The 25,550-nt window shown below is 41.7% G+C and overlaps 2 protein-coding genes across 2 annotated transcripts in view; one reads left to right on the top strand and one right to left on the bottom strand.

Annotated features, from left to right (window-relative positions):
* The window catches only part of LOC133969150 (LHFPL tetraspan subfamily member 7 protein), a 103,956-nt gene extending 89,928 nt beyond the window's left edge, over positions 1-14,028 (top strand). The window contains exon 3 of the mRNA XM_062405431.1: positions 11,478-14,028. Coding sequence (XP_062261415.1) covers positions 11,478-11,704 — 227 coding nt within the window. The 3' untranslated portion in view covers positions 11,705-14,028. The remainder of the gene's footprint in view (positions 1-11,477) is intronic.
* A 26-nt stretch (positions 14,029-14,054) lies between these two features.
* Positions 14,055-18,629, bottom strand: LOC133969149 (spermatogenesis-associated protein 22). The gene is made up of 9 exons (XM_062405429.1): positions 18,523-18,629; positions 17,920-18,068; positions 17,492-17,579; positions 17,105-17,245; positions 16,328-16,517; positions 15,582-15,945; positions 15,349-15,478; positions 14,788-14,885; positions 14,055-14,496 (listed from the first exon to the last, which is right to left on the bottom strand). The coding sequence occupies exons 3-9, from the start codon at positions 17,529-17,531 to the stop codon at positions 14,305-14,307; spliced, it is 1,155 nt and encodes a 384-aa protein (XP_062261413.1). The 5' UTR covers positions 17,532-17,579; positions 17,920-18,068; positions 18,523-18,629; the 3' UTR covers positions 14,055-14,304.
* Positions 18,630-25,550: the final 6,921 nt, after the last annotated feature.

The raw sequence follows: 25,550 nt of genomic DNA, 5'->3' as shown, positions 1-25,550 counted from the left end.
AATCTGTGAAGTGGGATGGATGGACCGAGTGACAGATTAGGTTTAGTCATGTTAGGTTGCACCCGGACACATCCCCAATGTGGGCTGTTGGGTTCCTCATAAAGGATAAGGAAGTCAAGGACAAGCAATTTGTCTGAGGTGTAAATTAATTTGCGACATAAAAAAAAAAGATTGTGTTATGGAACTGGAACTAATTTAATTGATAGATTGGATGCAGCATGTGAGATTCATGTGTCAGTGCTGCAGGGCTCCCAGGATGGAGGGTTTACAGTCATAAGCATGAATTGAGATGGCACAGCATGCTCTGGGAGCTGAGAGACACACACCTCAAATCGTCTTTGTTTGGAAGCTGTGAAAAATAGTGTGCAACTCACTGTATGCTCTGCTGTGCATCCTTTTTTTCTTCCTTGTATTCTGTTGATGCTTTATTTTACATCCCTTTTATCCTCTTATTCACAATCAGCAAATGGCATGCATTATCCTCTCATTGAAAACTTCAGCATCTCTTTTCTTTCTGAGAACAATCCGGTGACCTGAGGTCAGCTGCTTTTCAGGGACTGTTTCTCATCAGAACAGAAAGTAGCTTGTTCACATCAAGTATATTCTATGCAAAGGGTAAATAAAGGTTAAACATGGCCGCCTACCAGCAGCTGTGAAGCGCACTAATAAACACAAGTGATTGTTTAGACTTGTTGGTGGGATTTTGTTGCCAGAATCACGATGGGTGACATGACAGCTCCCCAAAAGTGAAGCCAAAACATATTGATAGCCACCTGGTGGTTGGCTGCAGGATAGGTCATAAACCCTGCCTCCTCCTTGTTATGGCCTTTGACATGGATGATCCTAAAAGGCCAAAGCAGACGTTAAATAAATTTGACAAATGATTGACAGTTGAGAGTGACTCAGGATTGGTTGAGCTCGTGATTCGGCGGGACCTTGCTACCATGGTTCCATTCCCTTAATCGCTACTGCGCATCGTCTTCCAAATTTCTTCGGTGGAAGATGGCAGCGTTCATATCCCGGGACATCTTGGCTTAACTTCTGGATAGAGGGAAGAAGTAGAGACCATCTTTATACACAGTCTATGGTTTCCCCCTGTTTCCAGTGTCAATGCTAAGCTAAGATAACCAGTTGCTGGCTCCAGCCTCCTATTTATCAAGAGTTGTTGATTGATCTTTTCTAAATCTCAAAAGGACAGCAAATAAAGATGTTAGATTATTCTATTAAATTGGATCGCCAATCTGTTTGCAACTGTGCCTTTATGCCTTATTTGTTGGTAGTGTTCACAACATGTTCCCACACGGTTAGTTCTTGTCTTATCTTTAATACTCAGTGTCTGCTTTGTTCTTATCTGTACGATCCTCTTGTTGATGCGGTGCCAAACACAGAATCGTTAAAGCCTCACTTCATCTCGTATAATCTCCAAAAAGCTAAATGCTTGCACGGGTTGAAAACATGAGCAGGATACAAAACTATATTAAACATTTAAATAGACTTTATATGGCACCTTTTCAGTCTTAAACACATATACACAAATATAGTGCTTTTGCATGTAAAGAAATCTTCTATCATTTCCCGTCACACAATCCCACAGCCATCAGGGGCAATTTGGGGGTTCAGTGTTTTGCCCAAAGACACTTCAACACTGCAAAGCGAGGAACCAGAGATCAAACCAATAATCTTCTGGTTAGTAGACAACCCTCTCTAGCGCCAGTCGCTGCGTCAGGACCAGATGCACTCTTGACAGAGGGGTATGGGTTTAGGACAGCCTGAAAGTGTCTGTGAAAAAAACAACCTTTTACTGAGCTCTGATTGACCTGCTCACAACAAAGATAACAAAAGCTATTTCATTGCCCTGCTAATCTCTCTCTCCCTGCCTGCAGTTTATTTTCCCTCTCTTTTCTTTGCTCTCGGACTCGCTCTGTGATCCCAAGGTCAACAGGTTTTCTCCTCCATTGACAGCATTGGACCTTTTCCCAATGAATTCATTCCTGCACGGATTGAAATCAGCTTTGTAGACATTCTAAGCATGCACAGCTCCCGGCTTGTCTCACCTCTGTGGCAACTAAGAAGCTGGCTCGACCCAAATAAATGATTTTCTCCCACTATTATTTATTTTTATTGTGGAGCAGCAGCTATCGGTAACATCCCTTCATTTAATCACCTGAAACTGGCACTTTCCGATTTTACTGCTTAGAGTCTCTTAAAGCTTTTATTTTTTGTTCCTTCCCTTTAAGTGAAAGTTAGCTCCAGTAAGAGAGATGGATAGATAGATAGATATATATATAGATAGATAGATAGATAGATAGATAGATAGATAGATAGATAGATGGATATATATATAGATAGATAGATAGATAGATGATATATAGAGAGATGGATAGATAGCTAGATAGATAGCTAGATAGATAGATAGAGAGATAGAGAGATAGATAGAGAGATACATGGATGGATTAATACATGCACAAAATACAAAAAATACATAATTAATACACCAAGTATAAATTAGGTTACTCAGTTCTGAATAATTGAACAAGTGGACGTTGAATACAATTAAATTTTGCACCAAAGACATTGAGGTGTTGCACCGAAGAGTAAAGTGGGGGTTGGAGTGATACGAATCAGTGAGGTGTGTATGTGTGCTTCAGTTAATCTCTGTAATCTTTTATTCCTTCACTCTCCATCCTCTCCTCCCTTTTCTCTCCTCCTTAATCTCACATTTAGAGGAGACGTGTTTTAGCTGCTGCCGCGAACACGATCACCTACAGCCAAATGTTTTTCGAGGAACGTAGGTAGTCGGAGGAACGCTATTAGCATAATTTCCCAGAGGCGCACTGAGCTTAATAATCAACATGGCTGTGTGCAGACAGAGCACAGCTCATCACATTAGGAGAGAGTCTCATGCCCATGCTGCGCCAGGTCCCAGCTGACTACCAGGAGATTCATCGCTGGCACAGATCTGCTCTCAAAAACGTTCCCTCTACCTCCTTGATCCGTCTGAGGGTTGGAAATAATAGAGAAAACCCATTGCACATTTAGATCGGTAACATTAGAGACTCGAGTGGACCATCTGTTGTTGTCTAGATACAGTGCTGTAACTTATTTCAACTCAAACTCAACTTACCTTAATGCACGGTCACACCCGCATCATCGCTCTGCTCCCTCCTCTTCCTCCTCCCCCGTGCTGCAGGAGGAGTGAAAAGTGTGTGTTCTCTGTGTGAGAGAGCAGCAGAAATGATCCAGCCCCCATCTCCATTGGCCTGTAGATAAAGGGTCAAAAGATTATTTTCCTTGCGTGGGAATCAGTGAAAAGGCAATTTCCTATGACACAACCGTTACCTACCGCCCTTTGTTAAGATTTCAGTATGGAGGCAACACAAACACTCACACTCTTACATTTCCACCAAATACATACAGTGATCAAACTATGTAAATGAGATAATAATGAAATAATGAGACCGTTCTGGACTCCCATCGAAGTACATTCAAGATGTGTCAGCTGGTAACCTGGACCAGAGGTGGCCGGGCCTTCCCTGTCAGGGCTCCCACTCTTTTGAACAATCTCCCTGAGGGGATCCGTCTGGCAAACTCCTGATCCTCTTTTAAATCTCGTAAAAGACACATATTTACCAGTGTGCTTTCTCCTAGGTCCAATTTTACTGACTATTTTCGATTTTACTCTTTTTTTGTTATCTGTAAAAAAAGGATATTTCTATACTTGCGCTTGAACGTTAAGCTTTTATTTTTTCCAATTTTTTGCCTAAATTTTTTTATCTTTTTACTTTAAAGCACCTCATCTATAATCTTAAGGATATACTTGTGAAAGTGCTGCTGAGCCAGGACTAGACCGCTACAAATTTTCCCCGTGCTGCTTTTCCCCTGCACCGTTACATATGTATGTGTATGAGCTAATGCCTGTGCACAATACTGGAGCGAGTGTATGTGGGTCACTGTCGGTATTTACCGCCCCGAGTTGTTATTGTAAATAAAAACCTCATTTATATCAGCTTGCCTCATCACATCTGGGTTATTATTACCTACCTGCAGATCAGCTTACCTGTTCTATTCCTGGACAATGCTTAGTTATGGGGGGGGGGGGGGGGGACAAGAGACAGGATGATGAAGATTATGGCGCAGGAAGTGATAGAGTTGATGTATAGCTTTGGGCTTGCATGTGTAATTAAGAAAAATACGTCTCAGCATATGTTACCTGTCACTGCATTTTATCAGTGACAAACCTGGGTAGCAGCTCCAGCAGACGAGTGTTGTGTTGGCAAATCAAGATTTATTAGATTCATTTTGCTGTTGTTGTTCCATGTTAGTCTCTTTACCTGGAAGAGGGCAGGCATTAGCTTTGGGAGAGAAGAAAAACGTGTTGTTGTTTTCTTTCCCCTCCCACTGGCATGTGTGCGGATGTCATTAATATGCGAGGTGGGCTTGTGGTAATGTTAAAGCCACAGTCTGATGTGGTTGCTCTTTGATGTTCCTTTGAAGTGAATAATAGCGGCAGATAATGTCCCTGCTTGGACAGCAGTCAGATATGAAGTTTCTTTCAGGAATGACTGGGTGCTGGTGACACAGTGGACTTAAGCAACACACCAAAAGGTCCAGTGTTGCTCTGCACTGTCTTCTTCTATTGTCTTTTTGTATTTAAAAAATTATTGTGTTTTTGTTCTGGCTGCTCTCGTCCTCCTCTGAGCTGTTGGTCTCTACCTGGCTGTCTATTTGTCTCCAACGTCACAGAAGATAAGCAGGGAATTACTCTGATATATTATATTTCCCTACCAACCTTGAATGACTATTGTAAAAAAGTAAACTGTCTGTATTTGTATAGTGCTTTTCTAGTCTTTATGACCACTCAAAGTGCTTTACAGTGCAGAACTTTCTCCACCACACATTATTTACTGTCAGCAAAGCTGTCAAGGGCGATTTGGGGTTCAGTGTCTTGCCCAAGAACACTTCGGAATGCGGAATAGGTAAGACATCGATCTAACTGCCGACCTCCTGGTTGGCGGACAACCTGCTTCATCTCCTGAGCCACAGCTGTTATTGTATTACCTGTTCTGCCTTATTTCTCATAGTCAGTGTCTCCTGCTGATGTGTTATTATGAAACAATTTAAAGTGGCTGTCCTTTAAAGAACTGCATATAAAGACATGTTAGTGATCGTCTGCCGGCTGTAAATCTTCCCTGTGAACATAAAAAAAGTTGAACAGTGGCATATTGTTTAGATGCCATGTGACTTTAAATCAGTACAAGGCAACGTACACTCAGGTTTTTAATGTGTGGGAGTTTTCCACTCCAGGCAGGCGTCTCTCCGTCTGGGTCTTGGTGACAATAATCAGCTAGCTTAATATGTTTTATAGAACTCTTTGCCAGAGGGAGCAAACAAACAGATGACACCACGGCGAAACTTGAATTAAAGGGCAGCGCATCCACAGTCGGAGACCACACATTTCCTATGGAGTTTTAATTTAATCCGGCCCACCGCTAACAGAGTTATGAGAGGCGGCACAGGGTGGCAAAAGAGATTGATCCAGAGCAGAGGCCTCTGTATCGTAATGAAAGGGCCTTGAAGCTCACAGGATTACATTTTTTATTAGTAATATCTCGGGAGGGATAAAACTGGAGAAAGCTGCAACAGATGCAATGTGTACGAATGTGTGGCAGGACAGCAAATTGACTTTCTTACATTTTCTCACAAGATTCCAGACTCATCAGGTTTTCTACATGTGAACTCAGGCATGTTTACGTTGATACTTGACATGAGTAATCATATGATTTGTGTGTTTCGAGGTGTGCGTCAGTGATTTCTATGTTAGATGAAATTGATTTAGGGTCACGCTTGGCCGGCAGGTTATCACACACCTTACTGCCCCACAGACCCATTCAATCTCCCTCTCATCTTCGGCGCTGTGAACCTGTCTGCTGGGAGCGGCTTTTTATTTCTCACCACGCCACTGGGAGAGAGCGATCCAAGGTTAATTCAGTTAATTTGGTAAAAGCTGCGCTGAATCTTCATATGCTACCACAATGCTTTCTCCTCCGTTCTATTTAATTTCGCTCTTATCCTCCTCTACCACACTTGAGCACCCGATCCTTTATAGAAAAATAGAGACGGGAACACATCAAGTTGTTTTCTATCCATTAGTGCACATAAAGGCCTCGGCAGCTTTTCAGCTACACGTGAAAACGGCCTGTTTTGTCTTTTCAAATGGATATTTACAAAGCTGTGCATTCACACAAGTTGTCAGCCTTATATAAAATCCAAAGATTTCTTTTTAAATCAAGTTTGGGTGTTAGGACAAATTTAAGAATGAAAAAAAATGAATTGGAGAAACTCCAAATAGCAATTTCTGCATTTATATTATAAGCATGTCTTTAGGAAATCTAACAAGCACCTGCTTATAAACTATAAAAAAATAAAATAATGGCCCGTGAAGTCATAGTAATGATCTGAAGCACTTCTGTATTGCCTTGTGCTCTCGGTGTCTCTCATATGATTGGGGCCGTCACACTCTCTCCCAACCTGAATTGACTTTAATTCCTCTCTGTGGAGAAAGATCTGGCTGAGCTCCACTTTCCTCCCGGTTCTTATGCAGACCATTGATTGAGGGTGAGGAGGTTAGTAAACTGTCGGGTTATTTGGGTCTATTAGGAAGTAAATGATGGAAGCACTTGTAGCTTTTTTCTGCCTGCTGGCTGTGTGGACAGCTCTAAAACAAAAACCCCTGTGATTGCCTTTAAATGAAGAATTCAAGTCTGACCTGTGCTGTTCTTTTCTCCTGACGCAGATTTTTTAAGTGTTCGTATCAATCGTGGTAATAAATTGGATATTCTGCTCCCATATGATGTATACAGCTTTCGCCTGCTGACCAACAGACTCAGTTTGTCAAGTTTAGTGGACGTCGTAGTGAATATTGGCGGCGGCATATTTATGGGCAAACATAGGCTGCCGCCCAGGGCACCGTCTTGCCCAGGGGGGGACAGAGCAGTTTCTAAGGCTCATTGGCACAACGTCAATGATCAAATGTCACTGTGTGGGTCAATTAACCTTGTCTGAGTGAGCGGCCTGGAGAACTGGTTTGTGATCTAGGGTTGATGAGGAGGGGGGCGGAGCTTCGCTGACCTGTGAAAGCAAAGGGGGGCCCGGGGAACAGCACACCTACATTTGTACAGTAGCCAACTGATGCACAAGTCAAAGCAGTCAAACTACAAAATGAACCACAACTCATTCATTATAGTGTGAGTATGCAGTTTCATAGACACGTCTGCCAGTTTATTGTTAATTTGTAATAATTTGGGATCATTTGATTCAGTATTTTAGTTATATTGTGTCTATTCTGCATCCTCATACTTCAATTTTGGTATTTATGATGGTTGTTATTGTATAAAATTGCAGATTTATGGTTATACATGTGTTAAAAAAGAGGGTTTGTGGGACTGCCCAGGGCGCCATGTAAGCTAGAACCTCCACTGGATATTTAGTCTCTGTTGTACAAGGACTCTTTCAGTCCTAAGTCCGGTCAGCACCTTGATGTCAACCTTTCATCCCACTGTCCATTCCTCACAGGATTAGACCAGTGGGCCATGTACAGTAACACCCTGATGAATTATGGTTTGTCCAGCCTGCTGTGAAACAAGAACCCTCTTTCATCCAGTATGCAATATATGCAGTCACACATTAGGTCATGAGAAGAATACCATTTTACCTTGTATTCCCACGGCTTTGTCAGGCTGATGGACAGTAAAATAAATATTTAAATACATAGAAGACAACCAGGATAAGCAAGATGTTACCCCACACACTTTTTTCCTCGTGCCTACATTATATACATTTTATTTATAAAAATGTAATCTCCACTGGCCGGAGTGACATCACTTGCACTTTTCCCAACTCCTTCTGCGGCCACAGAAAGTTTCATACAACTTTTCTTCCCTCCGCTCCTCTTTCCAATCTCTGCAGTTGAGACATGCATGAATAAATTGTGGTTTGTTTCAATCATCTTAGATTTAAAGGATCAGTTACTTCTGATAGGGGCAGTGTTTGAATTACACTGGCGCATAGACATGTGGGGGGGTGTGGCAATGAGTGAGTGGCCAATTGCAGAATATTGTTAAAAATACAAATATTGCAGCTACGTCACCTCATGGAGGAAATGTTAAAGAGGCGGCTTAACGTTACAACACGTGATCTGAGAGCAGCTACACTATTAATGGATGCCACCAGCAGGAATAGACACAACATTGTGTTAAATCAACACATTGGCATATTTTATTGCTATTATTTATTTTTTAGGAAACTCATTGCATAGAAAACGAAAGTCTGTAAGTAACCAAGAACAAAAATAGACAATGTTTCAGAAAGTCAGCTTCAAGGGGGGCCCATGGGCTTTTCAGGGGAGACGAGCTCACCTTAGCTCCCCCGTAATTCAAACCATGGATTGGGGTTAGATTTTACAGTTTTCTGACAGTTCACCTCTTATGAAACGGCTGGCAGGCCGAGCTGCAGTTTATCTGATGCAGACAGTATACCCTCCTGGAGTGATTGATACTATCCAGCCCTCACCCTGCTTACCTGACACCTGGGCGCGAGACGCAGCCTGGATTACATTCCTGTATCGATTATTTGGGGGCAAAGCTGCGTTGTTGTTCATTCTAGTTTTATTTTTGTCCGAGTTTACTCTTCATTTCATTGGAGGAGGGAAGCAGCCTTGGGTTGGAAGTGTGCTGCTGTGTCTTTGTGTTTCTTCCACAAAAGCCAAGGGTACTTTGATAAAGAAGGTCATTAAAGTCTCATTAGGTTGTGAGATCTGTGGCACCGGGCCCCGCAGATAAAAGGGCTGCGGGCTTGTGATATGTGAGCCCCTCTGTGAACTCCGCAGAGAGACACTACACCCGAGAGATCCCTCTCCTCACGCCGTTCACACAGCCTGTGTGTCCTCCTCATCCTCCTGCTTTTAGAGAACAGTCATTCCCAAAGCCCCTCAGCGTGCAGCGAGAACATCAGCAAACGCTTCCCACCTCTTCGTTGTTGCTGGACTAGCGCGGCCCCTCCACTGCCCACACAAACCATCGATTTGATTCTCACGCAGCCGTTGCATGGAGGCTCTCATAAGAGCGACGTTTCCCTCTGACCATGAGGTGGCTGCCCTTGAAAAGAATGAAAACCAACATCTCCCAGAAATCAATGCAGCTTAATAACTACTCACTATCGCGAGTCCTGGCTTTTGCAGCAGGCCTGGCTCTCCACAGCTAAAACAACCATGACACCTGGCATTGTAATGGAAATCCAGCCGGGCACTCCGAATAAATAAGAGCAGCATTGATAGCCCGTAGAGCAGTCGATAACTGCTTGGCAGCTCAGGCAGGGAGACTTGACTCAATTTGTAAAAGTGAGCTGCTCTCCGGCTGCAGGGGCACAGAGGAGTGTGCCGGCGAAAGCTGATGCCACAGAAGTTGCAGAGTGGGCTTCTTTTTCCCCCGAAGACCTGATGTTTTGAAATGAGGAGTGCAAATGGATTTAAAGAGACATGAATCATTTTGCGTTAGAAGGTTCTGTCAATTACAGGTCATCAGCGCTTTTGTTGTTCAATGCAATAAAACTCTGTACTGCCAATACTAGACTTATAAAAATGATTCAGACATGATTTATTTTTCTATATATAACACAGGTCTCAGTCTCAGTGCAAATTAATCTACTTCAGCATTGATGAAGTGTCATTACACACTTGAGTCTCAGTCAGACCTACTTTCCAAAACGTCTACTGCCACCAAGTGGCACTCAGTGGGTAAATCGCTGTGGTATATACTATATATCATGCCATCAGGGTAGTAAAAGGTTTGATTCCCTCAACTTGTGAAAAACAAACTCTTTCTCACTCACATCTATTAAAATCTATCTATGCATATGATTGTTGGGGTTTGCCATGTTTTTGTGATATATCATGCCATGAGTCTTCCAGTTGAATCATTCTGAATAAAATAAGTCCTCCAAAGCACTGTCTCAGATTTGGTTCAAAACATGTCAATATCGTTAATATCATGAATGGTTCCCAAAACCTAGGCTTAAAAAACGAATCAGCCCTTTGTGTGATTACATTTGATTATTATTTTGGTTACTATTTTGCCTATCCTTCGCAAACTTCTGAGGTCCTAGATTTGGAAAAGAAAATGATATTGAGGGTATTGAAAACCAACATACCTGTACCAATATGATGTCAATCCATATTTTCGGCAGATACAACCTTTACTAATTATTTTACCGATATCTTGGGTCTCTACCACCATTGGACAAAAAGAATATTAAGGATGAGACAAGGTGTAGTAGAATTATCATAAAGTAGGGATATAATTATGTGTATAATTACAATATCCTTCATTTGTTGCTCCATACAAACACAGACAAAGATTTGAGAGATATTTTACCTATGACAGGAAAAAAAACCTCCATTACCGGATCACATTTTTATTTCACTATCTCTCCAGGCTATGGAAAAACAATCAATATTTCATAGGCTGTGACACACATAAGAGATAATAAGGGAAAATCCCGGCTGCTTCATTATGGATGCTTTTATTTCCTCGAGGTAAAACAGTGCCTTTAACTTCCTGTTTATATATATTTATGAAGAGAACATGGAAGGACATTGGCAGTAAGTGACCACACATTAGACCGTTAACACATTTCCATGTTCCCTCCAGCCCACATGCTATTTTGGTCCTATGTGTCTCAGCCTCTGAAATATTGATTGTAGTAAAGAAATATTTGTTTTCAGTTTGCTGAAGACACTGAGGCAAAAAATTTAATCCTGATGTGGACATCTTTATGTTTCTACTAACCTATATACCACAATATGCTGTTTTATTCATAATGCCCCCATGTCTATTAGTCAACCACCTTAAATATTGGCACAAATAAAAAATAAAATAGCTTTGAGGAAAGTATGATTCATGAGTGCTAAAAAATGTAAAATACCCAAATATCATTCTTGAACAAGTTTCTCCAAATGTTAGTTCTTATAAAAATAGAAAGACATGCACTACAGACCTTAAATGTTAGTCATTTTGAGAGCATGTTTGTCTTCCATCCTGTTAAGTTTGTTGAAACGAGGAATAACATATTTTCAAAATACCCAACTGTGGATTGAGATGAGACATTTTTGAGAGTGAAATTTAAAATACCAAGAACCGTGTGTGAGGTCTGTGGACTAACCAAAAACAACAGAGACACAACTATTTAATAAAAAAATATTAAAAACTAGATAATTAGTAACAAAAATATCTGAATTGCTACATTCAAGATAAACATCTTAACATAGTTTTGAATGTATTTCACTGTAAATACAATTTTCGATTAAAACTGATTCTTATCGTAAGAATCAACATATGATTTTAGCAGTGAATGCAGCATGTTTCCACCCTTCCTATAACGGATGTACTGTTCCCTGTCTAATGTGTCTCACATCTTCTCTGCAGTGTTCATCATGGCTGCCGGACTGCTGGTCTACCCCTTCGGCCTGAACTCTTCTCTGGTCAGGTCCTTCTGCGGGGACTCCGACATCTACTACGCCGGCGAGTGCCAGATCGGCTGGGGCTACATGCTGGCGATAGTCGGAGTCATGCTCACCGTTTTTCTGCCCTTTTTTGCCAAATATGCACCGAAGGAGCAGCTGTCCCCCACCCCTTTGCCCACGCTGTTATAGTGCATGGAAATGAAGTCTTGTGGTTTCTTTATTCCCTCCTGACGACACTCTCTGACCTGGACGTGATGTCACAGAGAGACGCCTGCATCATCCATTTTTAATGCTGAATATTGATGCTGTTTGGGAATCCCTACTCACTGAAGCAACTAACAGTCTTCCTCCATCATTTAAATTCATGTTATTTTAAATGGAATGTTTTATGTTACAATAAAACCCTGTGGTCATTATTTTTATCCTGCAGCCTGTCACAAGGTTTCTACAGTTTGACTTATTTGTTTTTCTTCGTGTCACAGGATGCAAAAAGTAATAACCCCATTTCAAGCAATTTAAGAAAATGTCCTCAAGTACCTGCTTCAAATGTTTTTTTTTCTTCTTCTTCTGCTCCGTTGTGGAAACGAGTCAACATTCAGTACGACACATTCCAACACAGACTGGAAGTAAAGATGCGACTCGGGCAAGGTTTCTGGCTCGACTCGAACAATCAAGTAACGTTTCAGCACGAGGTTGTGACTCAAAGAGAGAGACACTTTTTATTGGTCGAAATGCATCTGTGGATTTTGACTGTACATATGGTGTTTTGGGCTGTATATATATACACATATATATATATTGGGTCCTGGTTTAACAAAAATGATGTTTGAGATTTCAAATGATGGATTGATTGAACAGTGAACTCCGACACTTGGAGGGATTTTTTCTCTTTTGACTTTTCCTGTGGGAGTCGAGAAGCGAGGGACGATAAACAGAGCATCAGACCTGACTTTTCCTGTGGGAGTCGAGAAGCGAGGGACGATAAACAGAGCATCAGACCTGCCGAGAGGACAAGTCGAAAATACCTTCTCATAACAGCAAAGTGAATAATGATTAACCGGGAGTGGTTTCAGAGCAGTGTTGTCAAAAACGTTTATGTCGTGATATAACCTCTTTTTGTTAACCTTCTCCCCAGAATTGTTTGTGTGATGTGACTTGCTTGTTTAACATGAACAACGTTTTGCCTGCAACACACAATACTTAACACTAATTCAGGAACAAAAAAAGATTGCAAAAGGCAGGGAGCTCTAGGAATTTTGTCAGAAATGCATGATAAAGATGGGCTTTGTTAATGGTAGAACAATTGATCTAGATTTTAAATGTGATCGGACCAACTTGTGCCTTTTAACATAACCAAGACAAGTGTTAAATACAATTATCAGGTTGACATCTTTTTCTGCTGAAAAACTGTGGATCCTGTTGTGTGAAGTGACTGATTGTTTTTCTTTTTTCCTCGTATAATTATCCTCTCAGAAGCAAAGTGTTTCTCACGTTCTTGATACAGAATGATCTCATTAACTTGAGGAAAAATGTCTAGGGGGGGTACTAATCCTCAGAGGTAATGGCAGAGAAGGGAAAAAAAGGAAAGCGGTGCACTTGGATTCAAATAATGCCCTGAGATATTTTTTTCCAATTATCTAAAAGCGTTAGTTCACATGAATCGCTTTATTAAAAGGTTGCGACATGTGGCTAACAGATTAATTCCTGGCATCCTTGTCTTATGTGATTTAGAGTTTGAAGTGTTGGAGGGAGTGGCTGTACAAATTGAACATCGCCTGTTGTCATCTGTGCTGAGCTGACACATTAGTCACATCATGTGTAAAACGTGGTTTAAAAGAATTAACTCCTCATGTAAGCAAAATGTGTTGGTGTGTTTGTTTGTCAACCCACGTCTCCTTTTGAGCGTTGGCCCCCTTCCTGTCATGTTCTGAGGACAAACTGTCCACATCTCCACTTCCGGTCCCTGTACACTGCCAACTGAATTAAGCTGGACTCCCTTTTCTAGTGGGTGTTTATGTGCGTATTTGTGTTTTAATAATGGTTTGGAGTCTGCCAATGTGTAAAATTTTAAGTATTCCAAACATTTGGGTCTCCCCCACAATCGTATCCTGACATTTGGAAAATGACTATGATTATGTTGCCATATTTGGAAGGTCAGGATATACATTTTGGTATTGTATTGGACCTCATACTGTGCTCGGCTGTGGGAATGATTGGCGTGACTGCATTGGACTTGTTCCCTTTATTCGTTTGGACCATTGTGTGTAAAGTCTCAGCACTGGTGAACCTGTTTTCTGGTAGAGTAGACCATTGCGTTTTTTTCCATTGTGATGTTTGACTGTAAATAAACTAACTGTACTTGATATCACATGTTATTCTTAACTGCCCCGTTTTTCAAAGATATATTTTGAGATATTACCTCATCGTGTTTGCTTTACCTGAATTCACCTCTAAATAATGTCTGCTGTTCTGTGAATTTTTCTTTGTAATAAAAAATACTTCAGAACTTACAACAAGAGAAGCTTTACTTTCCATGAACAGTTTGTTACCATTTCACGAATAAATAACAATAACAAAAACACAAATCCAGTACAGTGAGGGGATTCAACTGTTTAAATTCAAATGTAAAACTTAAGACAATATCGCCAGGTCAAAAAGTGCTCAAACATGCTTTAAAACCCAAGGAACTTCTATGTCATAACAAACTGTGTGTATGAACAAATTGACGTAAACTTGTCTGTCATAGACTGTCATCGAACCCTATTTCCTTACAAGATACATACTCGTCCTCATATCTCATGGAATGATTTGATCAGTGCCCTCATTTCTGCATCAGATGCTTTCACAGCCTCGTAGGCATTCCTCAGCTCTGAGGGGAGGCCGGGCCGGACAGACACACACATGAGGACATCTCTGCTGCGGTCATAGTTGCCCACGCAGCGGTGAACCTGACCCCGGATCAGACGGGGCAGTTCCTGCTCCTGATGGACAAGATGCAGAAAGGAAGTAAATTCAAGTGGGATCGCAGGATTTCGCTGGATTTTCTATTGGCAATATTTTTCCATATTTGTGAAATGCCACTATTTATTAAATCTAACAGATATTTAAGTTTCTTTACTTGTACACTGAATATACAGTATAACCAAAGAACATTACTATCACCATTAAAATGATGTATCAGAGCAAGTAAATGTGGGCAAATTTACATTCATCAACTCAGGGAAAATTGCTTTCATTCTTTGGAATTTTTGTCTAGAGTATTTTTTCCTCACAGTTTCATAGAAGACACACTGCACAGCCTTTTTTCCATCTCTCATGAGGAAGGTCTTGGCTCCATGGCGACCCACAGTAACTGCAGAGTCAAGAGTGGCTAAGGGAGAACAGCCAGTTAGGTGAATGATGCTTTAAAATGAGTAAACAGGTATGCTGGAAGTCAGTCAGATTTGATGGTGCTAAGATAAAGTCTGAATGACCAACAATAACTAATCACAATTTTAGAAAAGCTAACATTCAGTAAACTTGACGTTAGGTCATTATTTTAGAGACATATTTGAGCCACTATTACCAACCAAAATCCAAAAGTTGTTCAGTTGTAGTCTAACATCATCTATTGACATTTGTTTTAATCCAGTAGGCTCAACAGAAAATACACTATATATTATGCTACCATCAAAATGTGACTGTAGACAATTTTATGAAAGTGTCTATAACTGATTTATTTGCCTTGCAGTGGCTGTCCCTCACCAATAGGGGGGTCTGTAGCCCTGATCAGCACCAATACTTACAGTATATTTAAGAATACAGTACATAACAAAAACTTCCAATAAACTAACCAAATATCTCAAAAAGGTACGGGGCTGGGGCTTTGTCTTTAAACTGGCTCCAGTGTCTCATGCCATCGATAACTGCAGTCAGGATCCTAAGTGAGTTCTCGTTGGTTGGTTTCATTGGAGGTGGCTCCTGCTGCATATAAATAAAGATGCCACACTCATCACAAACAATGTCATGAAGGCAAACTGTAACCATCGTTGTGTATTAAGTATAGATTTTCCATATCTACTCCTACCCGAGTTTGAGTTGGTCGTGCAGTCTGAGGTTGATTTGAGCTTCTTTTTCCGTCAGAGGGGGAACTCTGTTGCCCAAAGCTGTTGGTAAATTTCCAGGTGTTCTTTTGTGGCTGGGCTGCACAAGCTAGGGGTTTGCTGGGAGTTGGGACGGGAGGGGGCAGAGGTCGAGACTGTTGGGGATACTGAGGCGTGGAAGTGGATGGTCTGTAAGACGACTGTTGACTCATATGAGAGAACCCTGTGTTGGGTGATGGGTTGTTTTGTGCACGCTGAGTGCTGGGAGGACTCTGATATTTGGTGGAACTATCGTTGTAGCTGGAATCCTGTGGTCTGACTGGGTAACTGGGCTGCCCCGTCTGAGTTCTGGAATTAAAATAAACCTTCTGTTTCACATACTAGATCTAAAATTAAAAACACCAAATGTCAAACTTTCTGAGAAGACAAAATCTGAATTTCTTTTGTTGATGTATGTTTTTTGTCCATGCAAGTCAGACATGCATTCACTCTTCTTGAATAAACAAGTCACAGTAAATTCCGGTTTCCAAATTTCATGTTGCTCCTGGACACAAAGTTATTTCAACTTTCTCACATGTTTCTCAGGTGTCTGTTTGATTAGCTATGGTTTTATTCAGAATCATAATAAAAACTGTCCAACCTAAACAATTTAACGGTCTGACACTGTGGATTTGCAGGCATTTTTCATATTATAACACTATAGAAAATGGGTTAAACCTGAAAAACATACCTGGTGTTTCCTCCTTTATATGGATGTGATATGGGTGCATATGCTCTCATTTTAGGAGCAGGTCGAGGAGCGGGTCTGTCAGTGTCAAACTGCTGAGACTGAGGGGATTGTGGGACAGCCTGTTTCAACCACTGGTCACTTTGTGAGGCACCAAATGACGAACCTGAGGCCTGGTAGCATCCATAGGTACCTGTGAATGAGCAAAGCTGTGGCTAATGGGGGTAAAACAGGTCGTACACTGATCAAAACATTTGAGGTTTGAACCCTGACTGCTCCAGTTTGATTATTTATGGGGAAGATACTGAAACCCTAAAGTGCCCATGCTGATGTAACTGATGCGTGTTAGAGCAGAACAGTACTACTGTATGAATGTGTCTGACCTTAGTATAAAGTGATTTGACAGTGTCCACTGTTTAAAGCTGTGAAGTGTCTTAATTCAAAGAGAGATACTTGATATTATTGTCCTTTTTCTTTATTTAATAAGACAAAATGAAAAAAATAAATTCTCTGAATATAAAACAATGGTCTTGCTTTTGTGTTCACTCTAAGATTGTGATTTGAACAGTTTAACAACATCCAATAGACATTCGATCTTTAAAAGACATTTAGATGTCCTCACATTGACCTATGCTACAGAGGGAAAGAAGATGTAAATCGAGGTGAAGTATTGTTTAAAAATCATTTGTGTTTTTTTAAGTTCATTGAGATTTGTCTTTTGGTATACTGCCCCCAAGTGTTGGAAATAAACTAGACATCTAAAGAGAGTGAACTCTTCACCTGGTGTGATGATGTGAGATGGAGATGAGCTGGTGTTTGCCATGTATTCACTGTGGGAGAAGAATTCATTCAATGAAGGAGCAGATGTCAAAGGAACCCTGATTCTTTTCTTCTGGTTAAACAGCGGCACAGGGAGGCAGCCTGGTGGAGACAGGGGGAAAACCAATGAATACAAGGTATATATGTGTAATATACATTCACTTGATCTTTTCTTTCACATGGACCTTGAAGAAAAAAGGGGACCGTTGAATATGGTACTTCACCACTAAAAGCTAACTGGAACCACTATGCAACACACACAGCTTGATGTCCTTATTCCACACCACACTTGAACTTGGCATGAATTGTGAATTTTCAAAGAGGAAATTAATGGACATGTTTACGAACCTGCTGTCGGCCTCGTTGGCTGGTTTTCCTGTCTCCTCATCGTGGTTACTTAGAAGAAGAAGCTTGTCCAGCTAGCTGCTCCTGTTAGCTGCACAGAGGGACGTACCAGAGGGACAGTGGAGAGGACATTTTACCTGTGAAGTGTTGGTCACTCACTCTGATTCATAGTGAAAAGTTAACATTTTACTCACATTCAAAAACGTGTTAACACAGCTGATACGTGTTGTTTTAGTGTCTTGTCGTTAAAGCAAAGAGGCGTAAGTTAGCTGGCTAATGTTTTAGCCTAGAAGCTAAACTTTCAGATAGCGTGTCTAGCTAGTTAGCTGCCTAAAATAAGCCACTACATTACTCATGTAGCTCAATGTACAGCTAACAGTGGTAATTGTTGGTAAAAAAAAAACTGTGAATATAGTTTATTAGTTACTCACGTTCTCTGTCAGTTAAATTAGTTTCCGGTCCAGCACCATTGAAAGAGACTGTCGCCAGAAGTTACCAGCGCAGCATTCATGGTCCCGTAGTAAACACGGAAATCCTATCACTGCACAGTGGAAGTGAACACTCTGTGGCTGATTTGTCCCTAAAGCAAAAAAACTCCAGTTATAATTATACAATAAATAATTATTTCAAGTGTCATTAGATTATATTCTGTCATTTTTTCATGAATTTTTAATTCTTTAGAGTTCGTATCATTTTCTGCATTATGTTCTTTTTATGTTTTATGGTGTGTTATATGTACCTGATACCTTGCTGCAGTATTGCTATCTATCTATCTGTCTGTCTTTCTGACGGTTTTTCTATCAGTCCATCTTATGATGTGTTAATATATGAACATAAACCCAATTATTTTTGACATCTTATATTCTTCAGGCACTGTCTATCAGCACATTCAATTTAAAGTTAAGAATTGGATTCTGCATTAAGGTTCCAATTCTCTGCTTTGATTTGAGAAGGTTTACATCTGTTTTGACCAGTGTGGGAAATAAAGACCTTCTAACAAAGTGTAATTTTGACAGAGTGACAAACTGACTCACAGAATAGATGCACATTGGTGTGATGATTCTTTTATCCTCTGCTTTTGTCAGCCATGGTAAACTGAAGCAGGGAGGTTAAGAAAGAGACGTATCAAAACAACAGCCAGTAGAGTTTCCCCTTCCCCATCAGCCCCCCTCTCTCTCATCCCTGATAGAAAGCCAGGAAAACCAAGATTTCCCATGGGCAAAATTACAAATGTTTTATTTGTTACGCTACCTCACCAGACTCCTCATGGTGTTTCAGGGGATTAATTTGAATAGCAGTAATCTTAGGTTAAGGTAGGGGTCGGCAACCTGCGGCTCCTCATCCCCTCTGCAGTGGCTCCCTGTACAGTGTTGTACATGTTGCGCATATTTTTCGCGAACGGTGAACTTAAAGAATCAGTTTTCATATGATGAACGTGAGTGAACGTCACGTTCACGTCAATTTTTTAAATAATCATTGTATCAGGCCAGGGGCGGCTCTTGGTACAGGCGACATAGGCGGTTGCCTAGGGCAAAAATGCAGAGCGGGGGCACAAGAGACTTATTTATCATGACGTGACCAGAGGAGTCAAAAGTATTCCCATTCATTACTCAAGTAGAAGTATAGATACTACGGTTTTAAAAGTTGAAGTATCAACTCAAGCTGTTTACTTAATTAAAAGTTTAAAAGTACTGGTTTCAAAACTACTTAAAGTTTAAAAGTAATGTAAGGGGAATTTTTTTATGTAAATACATTAAAGTACCATATGTGTACTACTGAGCATTAACATGCGTTTCATGGAGCGGAAGACATGATAACTAGTTGCCAATAAGTATTGTAATAGTGCAAAAAGTCAAACCTCAGTGGAATGTTATCAATAACCTTTATTGGAAGAGACCTTGAGACCACACACACACACACTCCTTCCATTTGTCTGTCTCCTCCACTTCGTCTGAGCACTGTCCATTACCTTGCGGTTGTTCCTTCTCCGCTCTTCCACCCCCCTCCGTGCGCCTTTGCCGGCCTTCTCTGATGGCCAAGGGACCTGTCAGAGGAGGCAGGGGGGTGGCGGATGCTGCGAGGACGGTGCCGACGCCGCTCTGGCATTGCTCTCCTCCTTTACGGAACTCTCTGGTGCGGTTGTGTGGCGGCCTCGGCCTGGCCGGCATCCCGCGCGTGCGGCGAACACCCAACTGAAACTCTCCTCGCTCCTCCGGCCCTTTTTTTTGTTTTTGAACGATGACAACCGGAATGAAATCAAGCCAAAATGAAACAGGAATAACAAAGCTATCTTTAAAATGTAAGGAGTAGAAAGTACAGATATTTGCGTGAAAATGTGAGGAGTAGAAGTAAAAAATCGTCTGAAAAATAAATACTCCAGTAAAGTATAGATACCCAAAATGTCAACTTAAGTAAGGTAACAAAGTATTTGTATGTGTAATTTGACACCTCTGCATCTACTGGATCTCAATCTTTCTGCATTGAGGTTCTTTAATCTTTATTAAGAAGTGCAGGCAAGGTTTAGGAAATTATGACAGATCATTTCCTGTTCTTTAGAGCACTTTGATCTGTTTTGCCTTCTTTATATGCTTTGATCTTTGTTGCTGCTGAGATCTTTGAAATATTAGTTTGTTAAGGCTTGGGAGAGGAAGTAAATACACTTTGGTGTTGGTTGCAAGCCGACAACCTGGGACCAGTCTATTATCACCAGGAACAAACCAACATCCAGGTACCAGTCATAACATGGATCAACGCTCCAACCTGGGACCAGTCTATTATCACCAGGATCAAGCCGACAACCAGGTACCAATCCATGATAACATGGATCACCTCGATCAAGGCGGTGGTCACCAGGGACCAATCTATTATCACCAGGATCAAGCCGACAACCTGGGACCAGTCCATTATCACCCGGATCGAGCCGACAATCTGGGACCAGTCTATTATCACCAGGATCAAGCCGACAACATGGGACCAGTCTATTATCACCAGGATCAAGCCGACAACATGGGACCAGTCTATTATCACCAGGATCAAGCCGACAACATGGGACCAGTCTATTATCACATGGATAAAGCCGACAACCTGGGACCAGTCTATTATCAGCAGGATCAAGCAGACAACCAGGGACCAGTCTCTTATCACCAAGATCAAGCCGGCAACCAGGGACCAGTCTATTATCAACTAGATCAAGCCGACAACCTGGGACCAGTCTATTATCACCCAGATCAAGCCAACAACCCGGGACCAGTCCATTATCACCCGGATCAAGCCGACAACCAGGGACAAGTCTATTATCACCTCGATCAAGCCGACAACCTGGGACCAGTCTATTATCAGCAGGATCAAGCCGACAACCTGGGACCAGTCTATTATCAGCAGGATCAAGCCGACAACCTGGGACCAGTCTATTATCAGCAGGATCAAGCAGACAACCAGGGACCAGTCTCTTATCACCAAGATCAAGCCGGCAACCAGGGACCAGTCTATTATCACCAAGATCAAGCCGACAACCAGGGACCAGTCTATTATCACCAGGATCAAGCCGACAACCTGGGACCAGTCTATTATCAGCAGGATCAAGCAGACAACCAGGGACCAGTCTCTTATCACCAAGATCAAGCCGGCAACCAGGGACCAGTCTATTATCAACTAGATCAAGCTGACAACCTGGGACCAGTCTATTATCACCCAGATCAAGCCAACAACCCGGGACCAGTCCATTATCACCAAGATCAAGCCGACAACCAGGGACCAGTCTATTATCACCAGGATCAAGCCGACAACCTGGGACCAGTCTATTATCAGCAGGATCAAGCAGATAACCAGGGACCAGTCTCTTATCACCAAGATCAAGATGGCAACCAGGGACCAGTCTATTATCAACTAGATCAAGCCGACAACCTGGGACCAGTCTATTATCACCCAGATCAAGCCAACAACCCGGCACCAGTCCATTATCACACGGATCAAGCCGACAACCAGGGACAAGTCTATTATCACCTCGATCAAGCCGACAACCTGGGACCAGTCTATTATCAGCAGGATCAAGCCGACAACCTGGGACCAGTCTATTATCACCTCGATCAAGCCGACAACCTGGGACCAGTCTATTATCAGCAGGATCAAGCAGACAACCAGGGACCAGTCTCTTATCACCAAGATCAAGCCGGCAACCAGGGACCAGTCTATTATCAACTAGATCAAGCCGACAACCGTGGACCAGTCTATTATCAGCAGGATCAAGCCGACAACCTGGGACCAGTCTCTTATCACCAGGATCAAGCCGACAACCAGGGACCAGTCTATTATCACCTGGGACCTGTCTATTGTCAGCAGGATCAAGCCGACAACCTGGGACTTGTATATTATCACCAGGATCAAGCCGACAACATGGGACCAGTCTATTATCACCAGGATCAAGCCGACAACATGGGACCAGTCTATTATCACCAGGATCAAGCCGACAACATGGGACCAGTCTATTATCACATGGATAAAGCCGACAACCTGGGACCAGTCTATTATCACCAGGATCAAGCCGACAACCCGGGACCAGTATATTACCACCCGGATCAAGCCGACAACCTGGGACCAGTCTATCATCACCTTGATCAAGCCGACAACCTGGGACCAGTCTATTATCAGCAGGATCAAGCCGACAACCTGGGACCAGTCTATTATCAGCAGGATCAAGCCGACAACCGTGGACTGGTCTATTTTCAGCTGGATCAAGCCGAAAACCTGGGACCAGTCTCTTATCACCAGGATCAAGCCGATAACCAGGGACCAGTCTATTATCACCTGGGACCTGTCTATTATCAGCAGGATCAAGCCGACAACCTGGGACTTGTATATTATCAGCAGGATCAAGCCAACAACATGGGACCAGTCTATTATCACCAGGATCAAGCCGACAACCCGGGACCAGTATATTACCACCCGGATCAAGCCGACAACCTGGGACCAGTCTATCATCACCAGGATAAAGCTGACAACCAAGACAAACAACACAAAAACGTATCTCTGCCTTTTCTGTCTTCGGTAGCAAATGATGTTACATCTCACACACAGTCTGCATGGACAAACAAAGCAAAGGCTTCTCGAAAAACACAGAAACAGACTGCAAACTTTCAAAAGAAATCTAAAATCACATTACTGCCAACCCCAGCAAACCCTAAACTCACAAAGCCAGAATTCATTAAGCTGATCAGTGAGAAGGAGACTGACTTATCTGTACTGCTGAAACGGAAAACTGAGCTTACGAATCAGCTACTGCATTTTGGTTCTCAATTAACCCAGGCAGACCATGAAAGAGCCGTTGGTATTGGTGAGCTGTCAGATCATATCAAGCTGGAACGGAATACTGTCCTAGAAATAAAAAAACTGGAGAAAGAGCTCATTGCTCAATCCAACAGGAGGAAGAAGGCTGAGGCATGCCTCGGCAGACAGGTGGAGGAGACTTCTAAAATCAAAATTTCACTGACCCAGGCTAATCATGACCAAGAAAAATCCAAACGTCAGTGGGAGGAGGAAAGGTCACATATCCTCTGTGAACAGGTCCAAGCAATCTTCTGCCTTAAGGTAGAGAAGATGACGGTGCAGGAAGACCAGAACAAAGAGACACTCCAGTGGCTTGAGAAGAGGTCCCACCTCCTGGAGTCTCTAAATAACACCAAGCAGGCTCTGGAGGAGAAGAAGAAAGGGAGAGAGATAACACAATCTAGGTCTGAAAGTTTGAGGACATTGTTGTCCTAGAAAGGTGAGACTCAGACAAAACCAGAGATGGAATGGAAACAATCACTCCACGTCTTTACCAGTTCTCTTTTAGACTGTGTAAAAACAATAATAGATTTGTGGGGATAGTTCGCCAGAGCACCTCCAGGGTAACCAAGGAGAGTTGATTGACACAGCTGAAGTTAGTTGGCCAATGAAGTCTCCCTTGATACATGTAGAGAGACACAGAGATGCAGGAGAAGACACACGACAGAGCTGAGCTGCCATGACAGGCAGAAACTGATAGACAAGTTATGTTATGCTAATGTTTGCTGTTTTTCAATTAACGTGCTGAAACGGGGAATGTTCATCTCTGTCTGTTGTTGGGAGACCCCATTGCCACAGTTTCTCTTATATTACTGTTTCAATTTATATTTTTGTAAAGGTTATATGTAATAAAATAAAAAATTACTATGTACATTTGTCTGTCTTATTAACAGATTTTAATGGTACAAAGCCTAGAAATGATCTTGGCTCAGCAATATTTTTTCAATTTTTCCCACAATAGAGATTTTATCAGGTAGGGGAGAGCGGGGTAATGTGAGACATTTTTACATTTGCTCCCCTCTAGGCGAGCTAAAATGATATATCGGTAAAATGTACACATTTCCCAATTTCTTCAATTTTTCCCACAATAGAGATTTTCTCAGGTAGGGGAGAGCGGGGTAATGTGAGACATTTTTTACATTTGCTCCCCTCTAGGCGAGCTAAAATGATATATCGGTAAAATGTACACATTTCCCATTAATTCAGGATGTTTTCTAGCAATGGAAATGATCAGAATGTCTTCAGCACAAAGGGAAGTGAAAATATGATTGTTTACCATAAATGTCAGTATATGCGCGCAGTAGAATTTCTGTGTCGGCTGATTTGACCACAGAGACGCGAGTGTCAGCTGGCAAAGCAACGGTCCCTAGACCAAGCAACCGTTGTTGCTTCCCTGCCAACTGAAAACAAGACATGCAGCTGACTTCGTTCAAAATTTAAAACTCAAATGTATATGCATGGACACTATAGAATTAAGCTTAATGTTAATCTAACTTGAACACTGCTGGTGGCGGACCCTGTGTCGCGTTGGCATTGGGCACGGGCGGTGGACCAGGACCGCAGTGGTGGCTTGTGATGGGTCCTCCTGGTGGGCGGCGGTTGACGGTGACTGAGGACTGAAGTGGCGTCTGGTCTGGATGGTGGATCGTGGTCTAGATGGTTGCTGAGCATGGACTGTGCTTCATCAATGCTGCTAGAGACTTTGATTATTGATGATGTTCTCCTGCACGTGGCATCTATTGCACTTTACCCTGTTAAAAGGGTTTTTTGTAGTTTTTCCTTACTCTTGCTGAGGGTTAAGGACAGAGGATGTCACACCCTGTTAAAGCCCTATGAGATGAATTGTAATTTGTGAATATGGGCTATACAAATAAAATTTGATTGATTGATTGATTATATATTTTGTTTTTGTAGCCAAACATGGCATCAAATTAATTGTGTCTGCTGTAAGATTCAACCAATTCCTCTCCGGACTCAACATGAGCTCTACTCTAGTGCCACCAAATGGCCAAACTTTAAGTTCAAACGCACTATGAGCAAAATCAGTGTCGCTCTGTTCACATATTTTTTTATTGTGTGATAAAAACCATTAGGGGTATATTAATCAATGGCTGGGGCTTACATTTGTTTTCCTACCTCAGCCAAATGCATCACTGGAGCATTTTGTGAGCGATACATAATTATTTTGCACTTTTGATTGATGAATCTTGCCAAAATCAAATGCGACTCTGGTTATTTTATGGATAAGAACTGACTAAATAAATACTAAAATAATGGAATAGAAATTGAAATGTAAATATTTTAACTAATCTATCTACAGTTAGAGACCTATTAATCTGTATTAAAAAGTTTGTATTTAAAGCAGGAACATCAGTTTCAAGGTGTATTTATCAAAAAAGGAAATATGTGTTACAGTAGCTGTTGTCCAATGTTTATCTCTACTGTATGAACAGTTTCTCCATCAGTTCATTAGAGTAAATCCCTGCAGCCATCCGTGGGCAGGACTTTTCAGAAGCTGTGATACTCCCTCATACCAAAAGGTGGCAGAAGAATCAAAGTAACAAAGATTAAAACACAGTTTGGAACTGAGGACGAACTTCATATTAACAAACGTTCTTATTGTGCAGAATGCCCCCATCCGGAGTGCTTAATAATAGTAAAGTTTATTTTCTATTGGTCTATATTATAGATGAATATTAAAGTGATTTTACTCTTGTTTATCAAGTACAGCTAATTTAAC

This window comes from Platichthys flesus, chromosome 15, assembly GCF_949316205.1.
Source record: "Platichthys flesus chromosome 15, fPlaFle2.1, whole genome shotgun sequence".
Taxonomy (NCBI): domain Eukaryota; kingdom Metazoa; phylum Chordata; class Actinopteri; order Pleuronectiformes; family Pleuronectidae; genus Platichthys; species Platichthys flesus.
Note: the sequence above shows the minus strand (reverse complement) of the source record. Positions and strands in the feature narration are given on the sequence as shown.

Bases quoted from the DNA above. Each gene is read 5' to 3' on its own strand.
- LOC133969149 (XM_062405429.1), bottom strand. From the start codon at position 17,531: ATGAGGAGACAGGAAAACCAGCCAACGAGGCCGACAGCAG. The intron at 15,479-15,581 runs GTAGGAGTAGAT...ATTTATATGCAG, and splicing joins CACGACCAACTCAAACTCGG to CAGGAGCCACCTCCAATGAA. The intron at 14,497-14,787 runs GTGAGGAAAAAA...CTTGTCCATCAG, and splicing joins AGTGTGTCTTCTATGAAACT to GAGCAGGAACTGCCCCGTCT.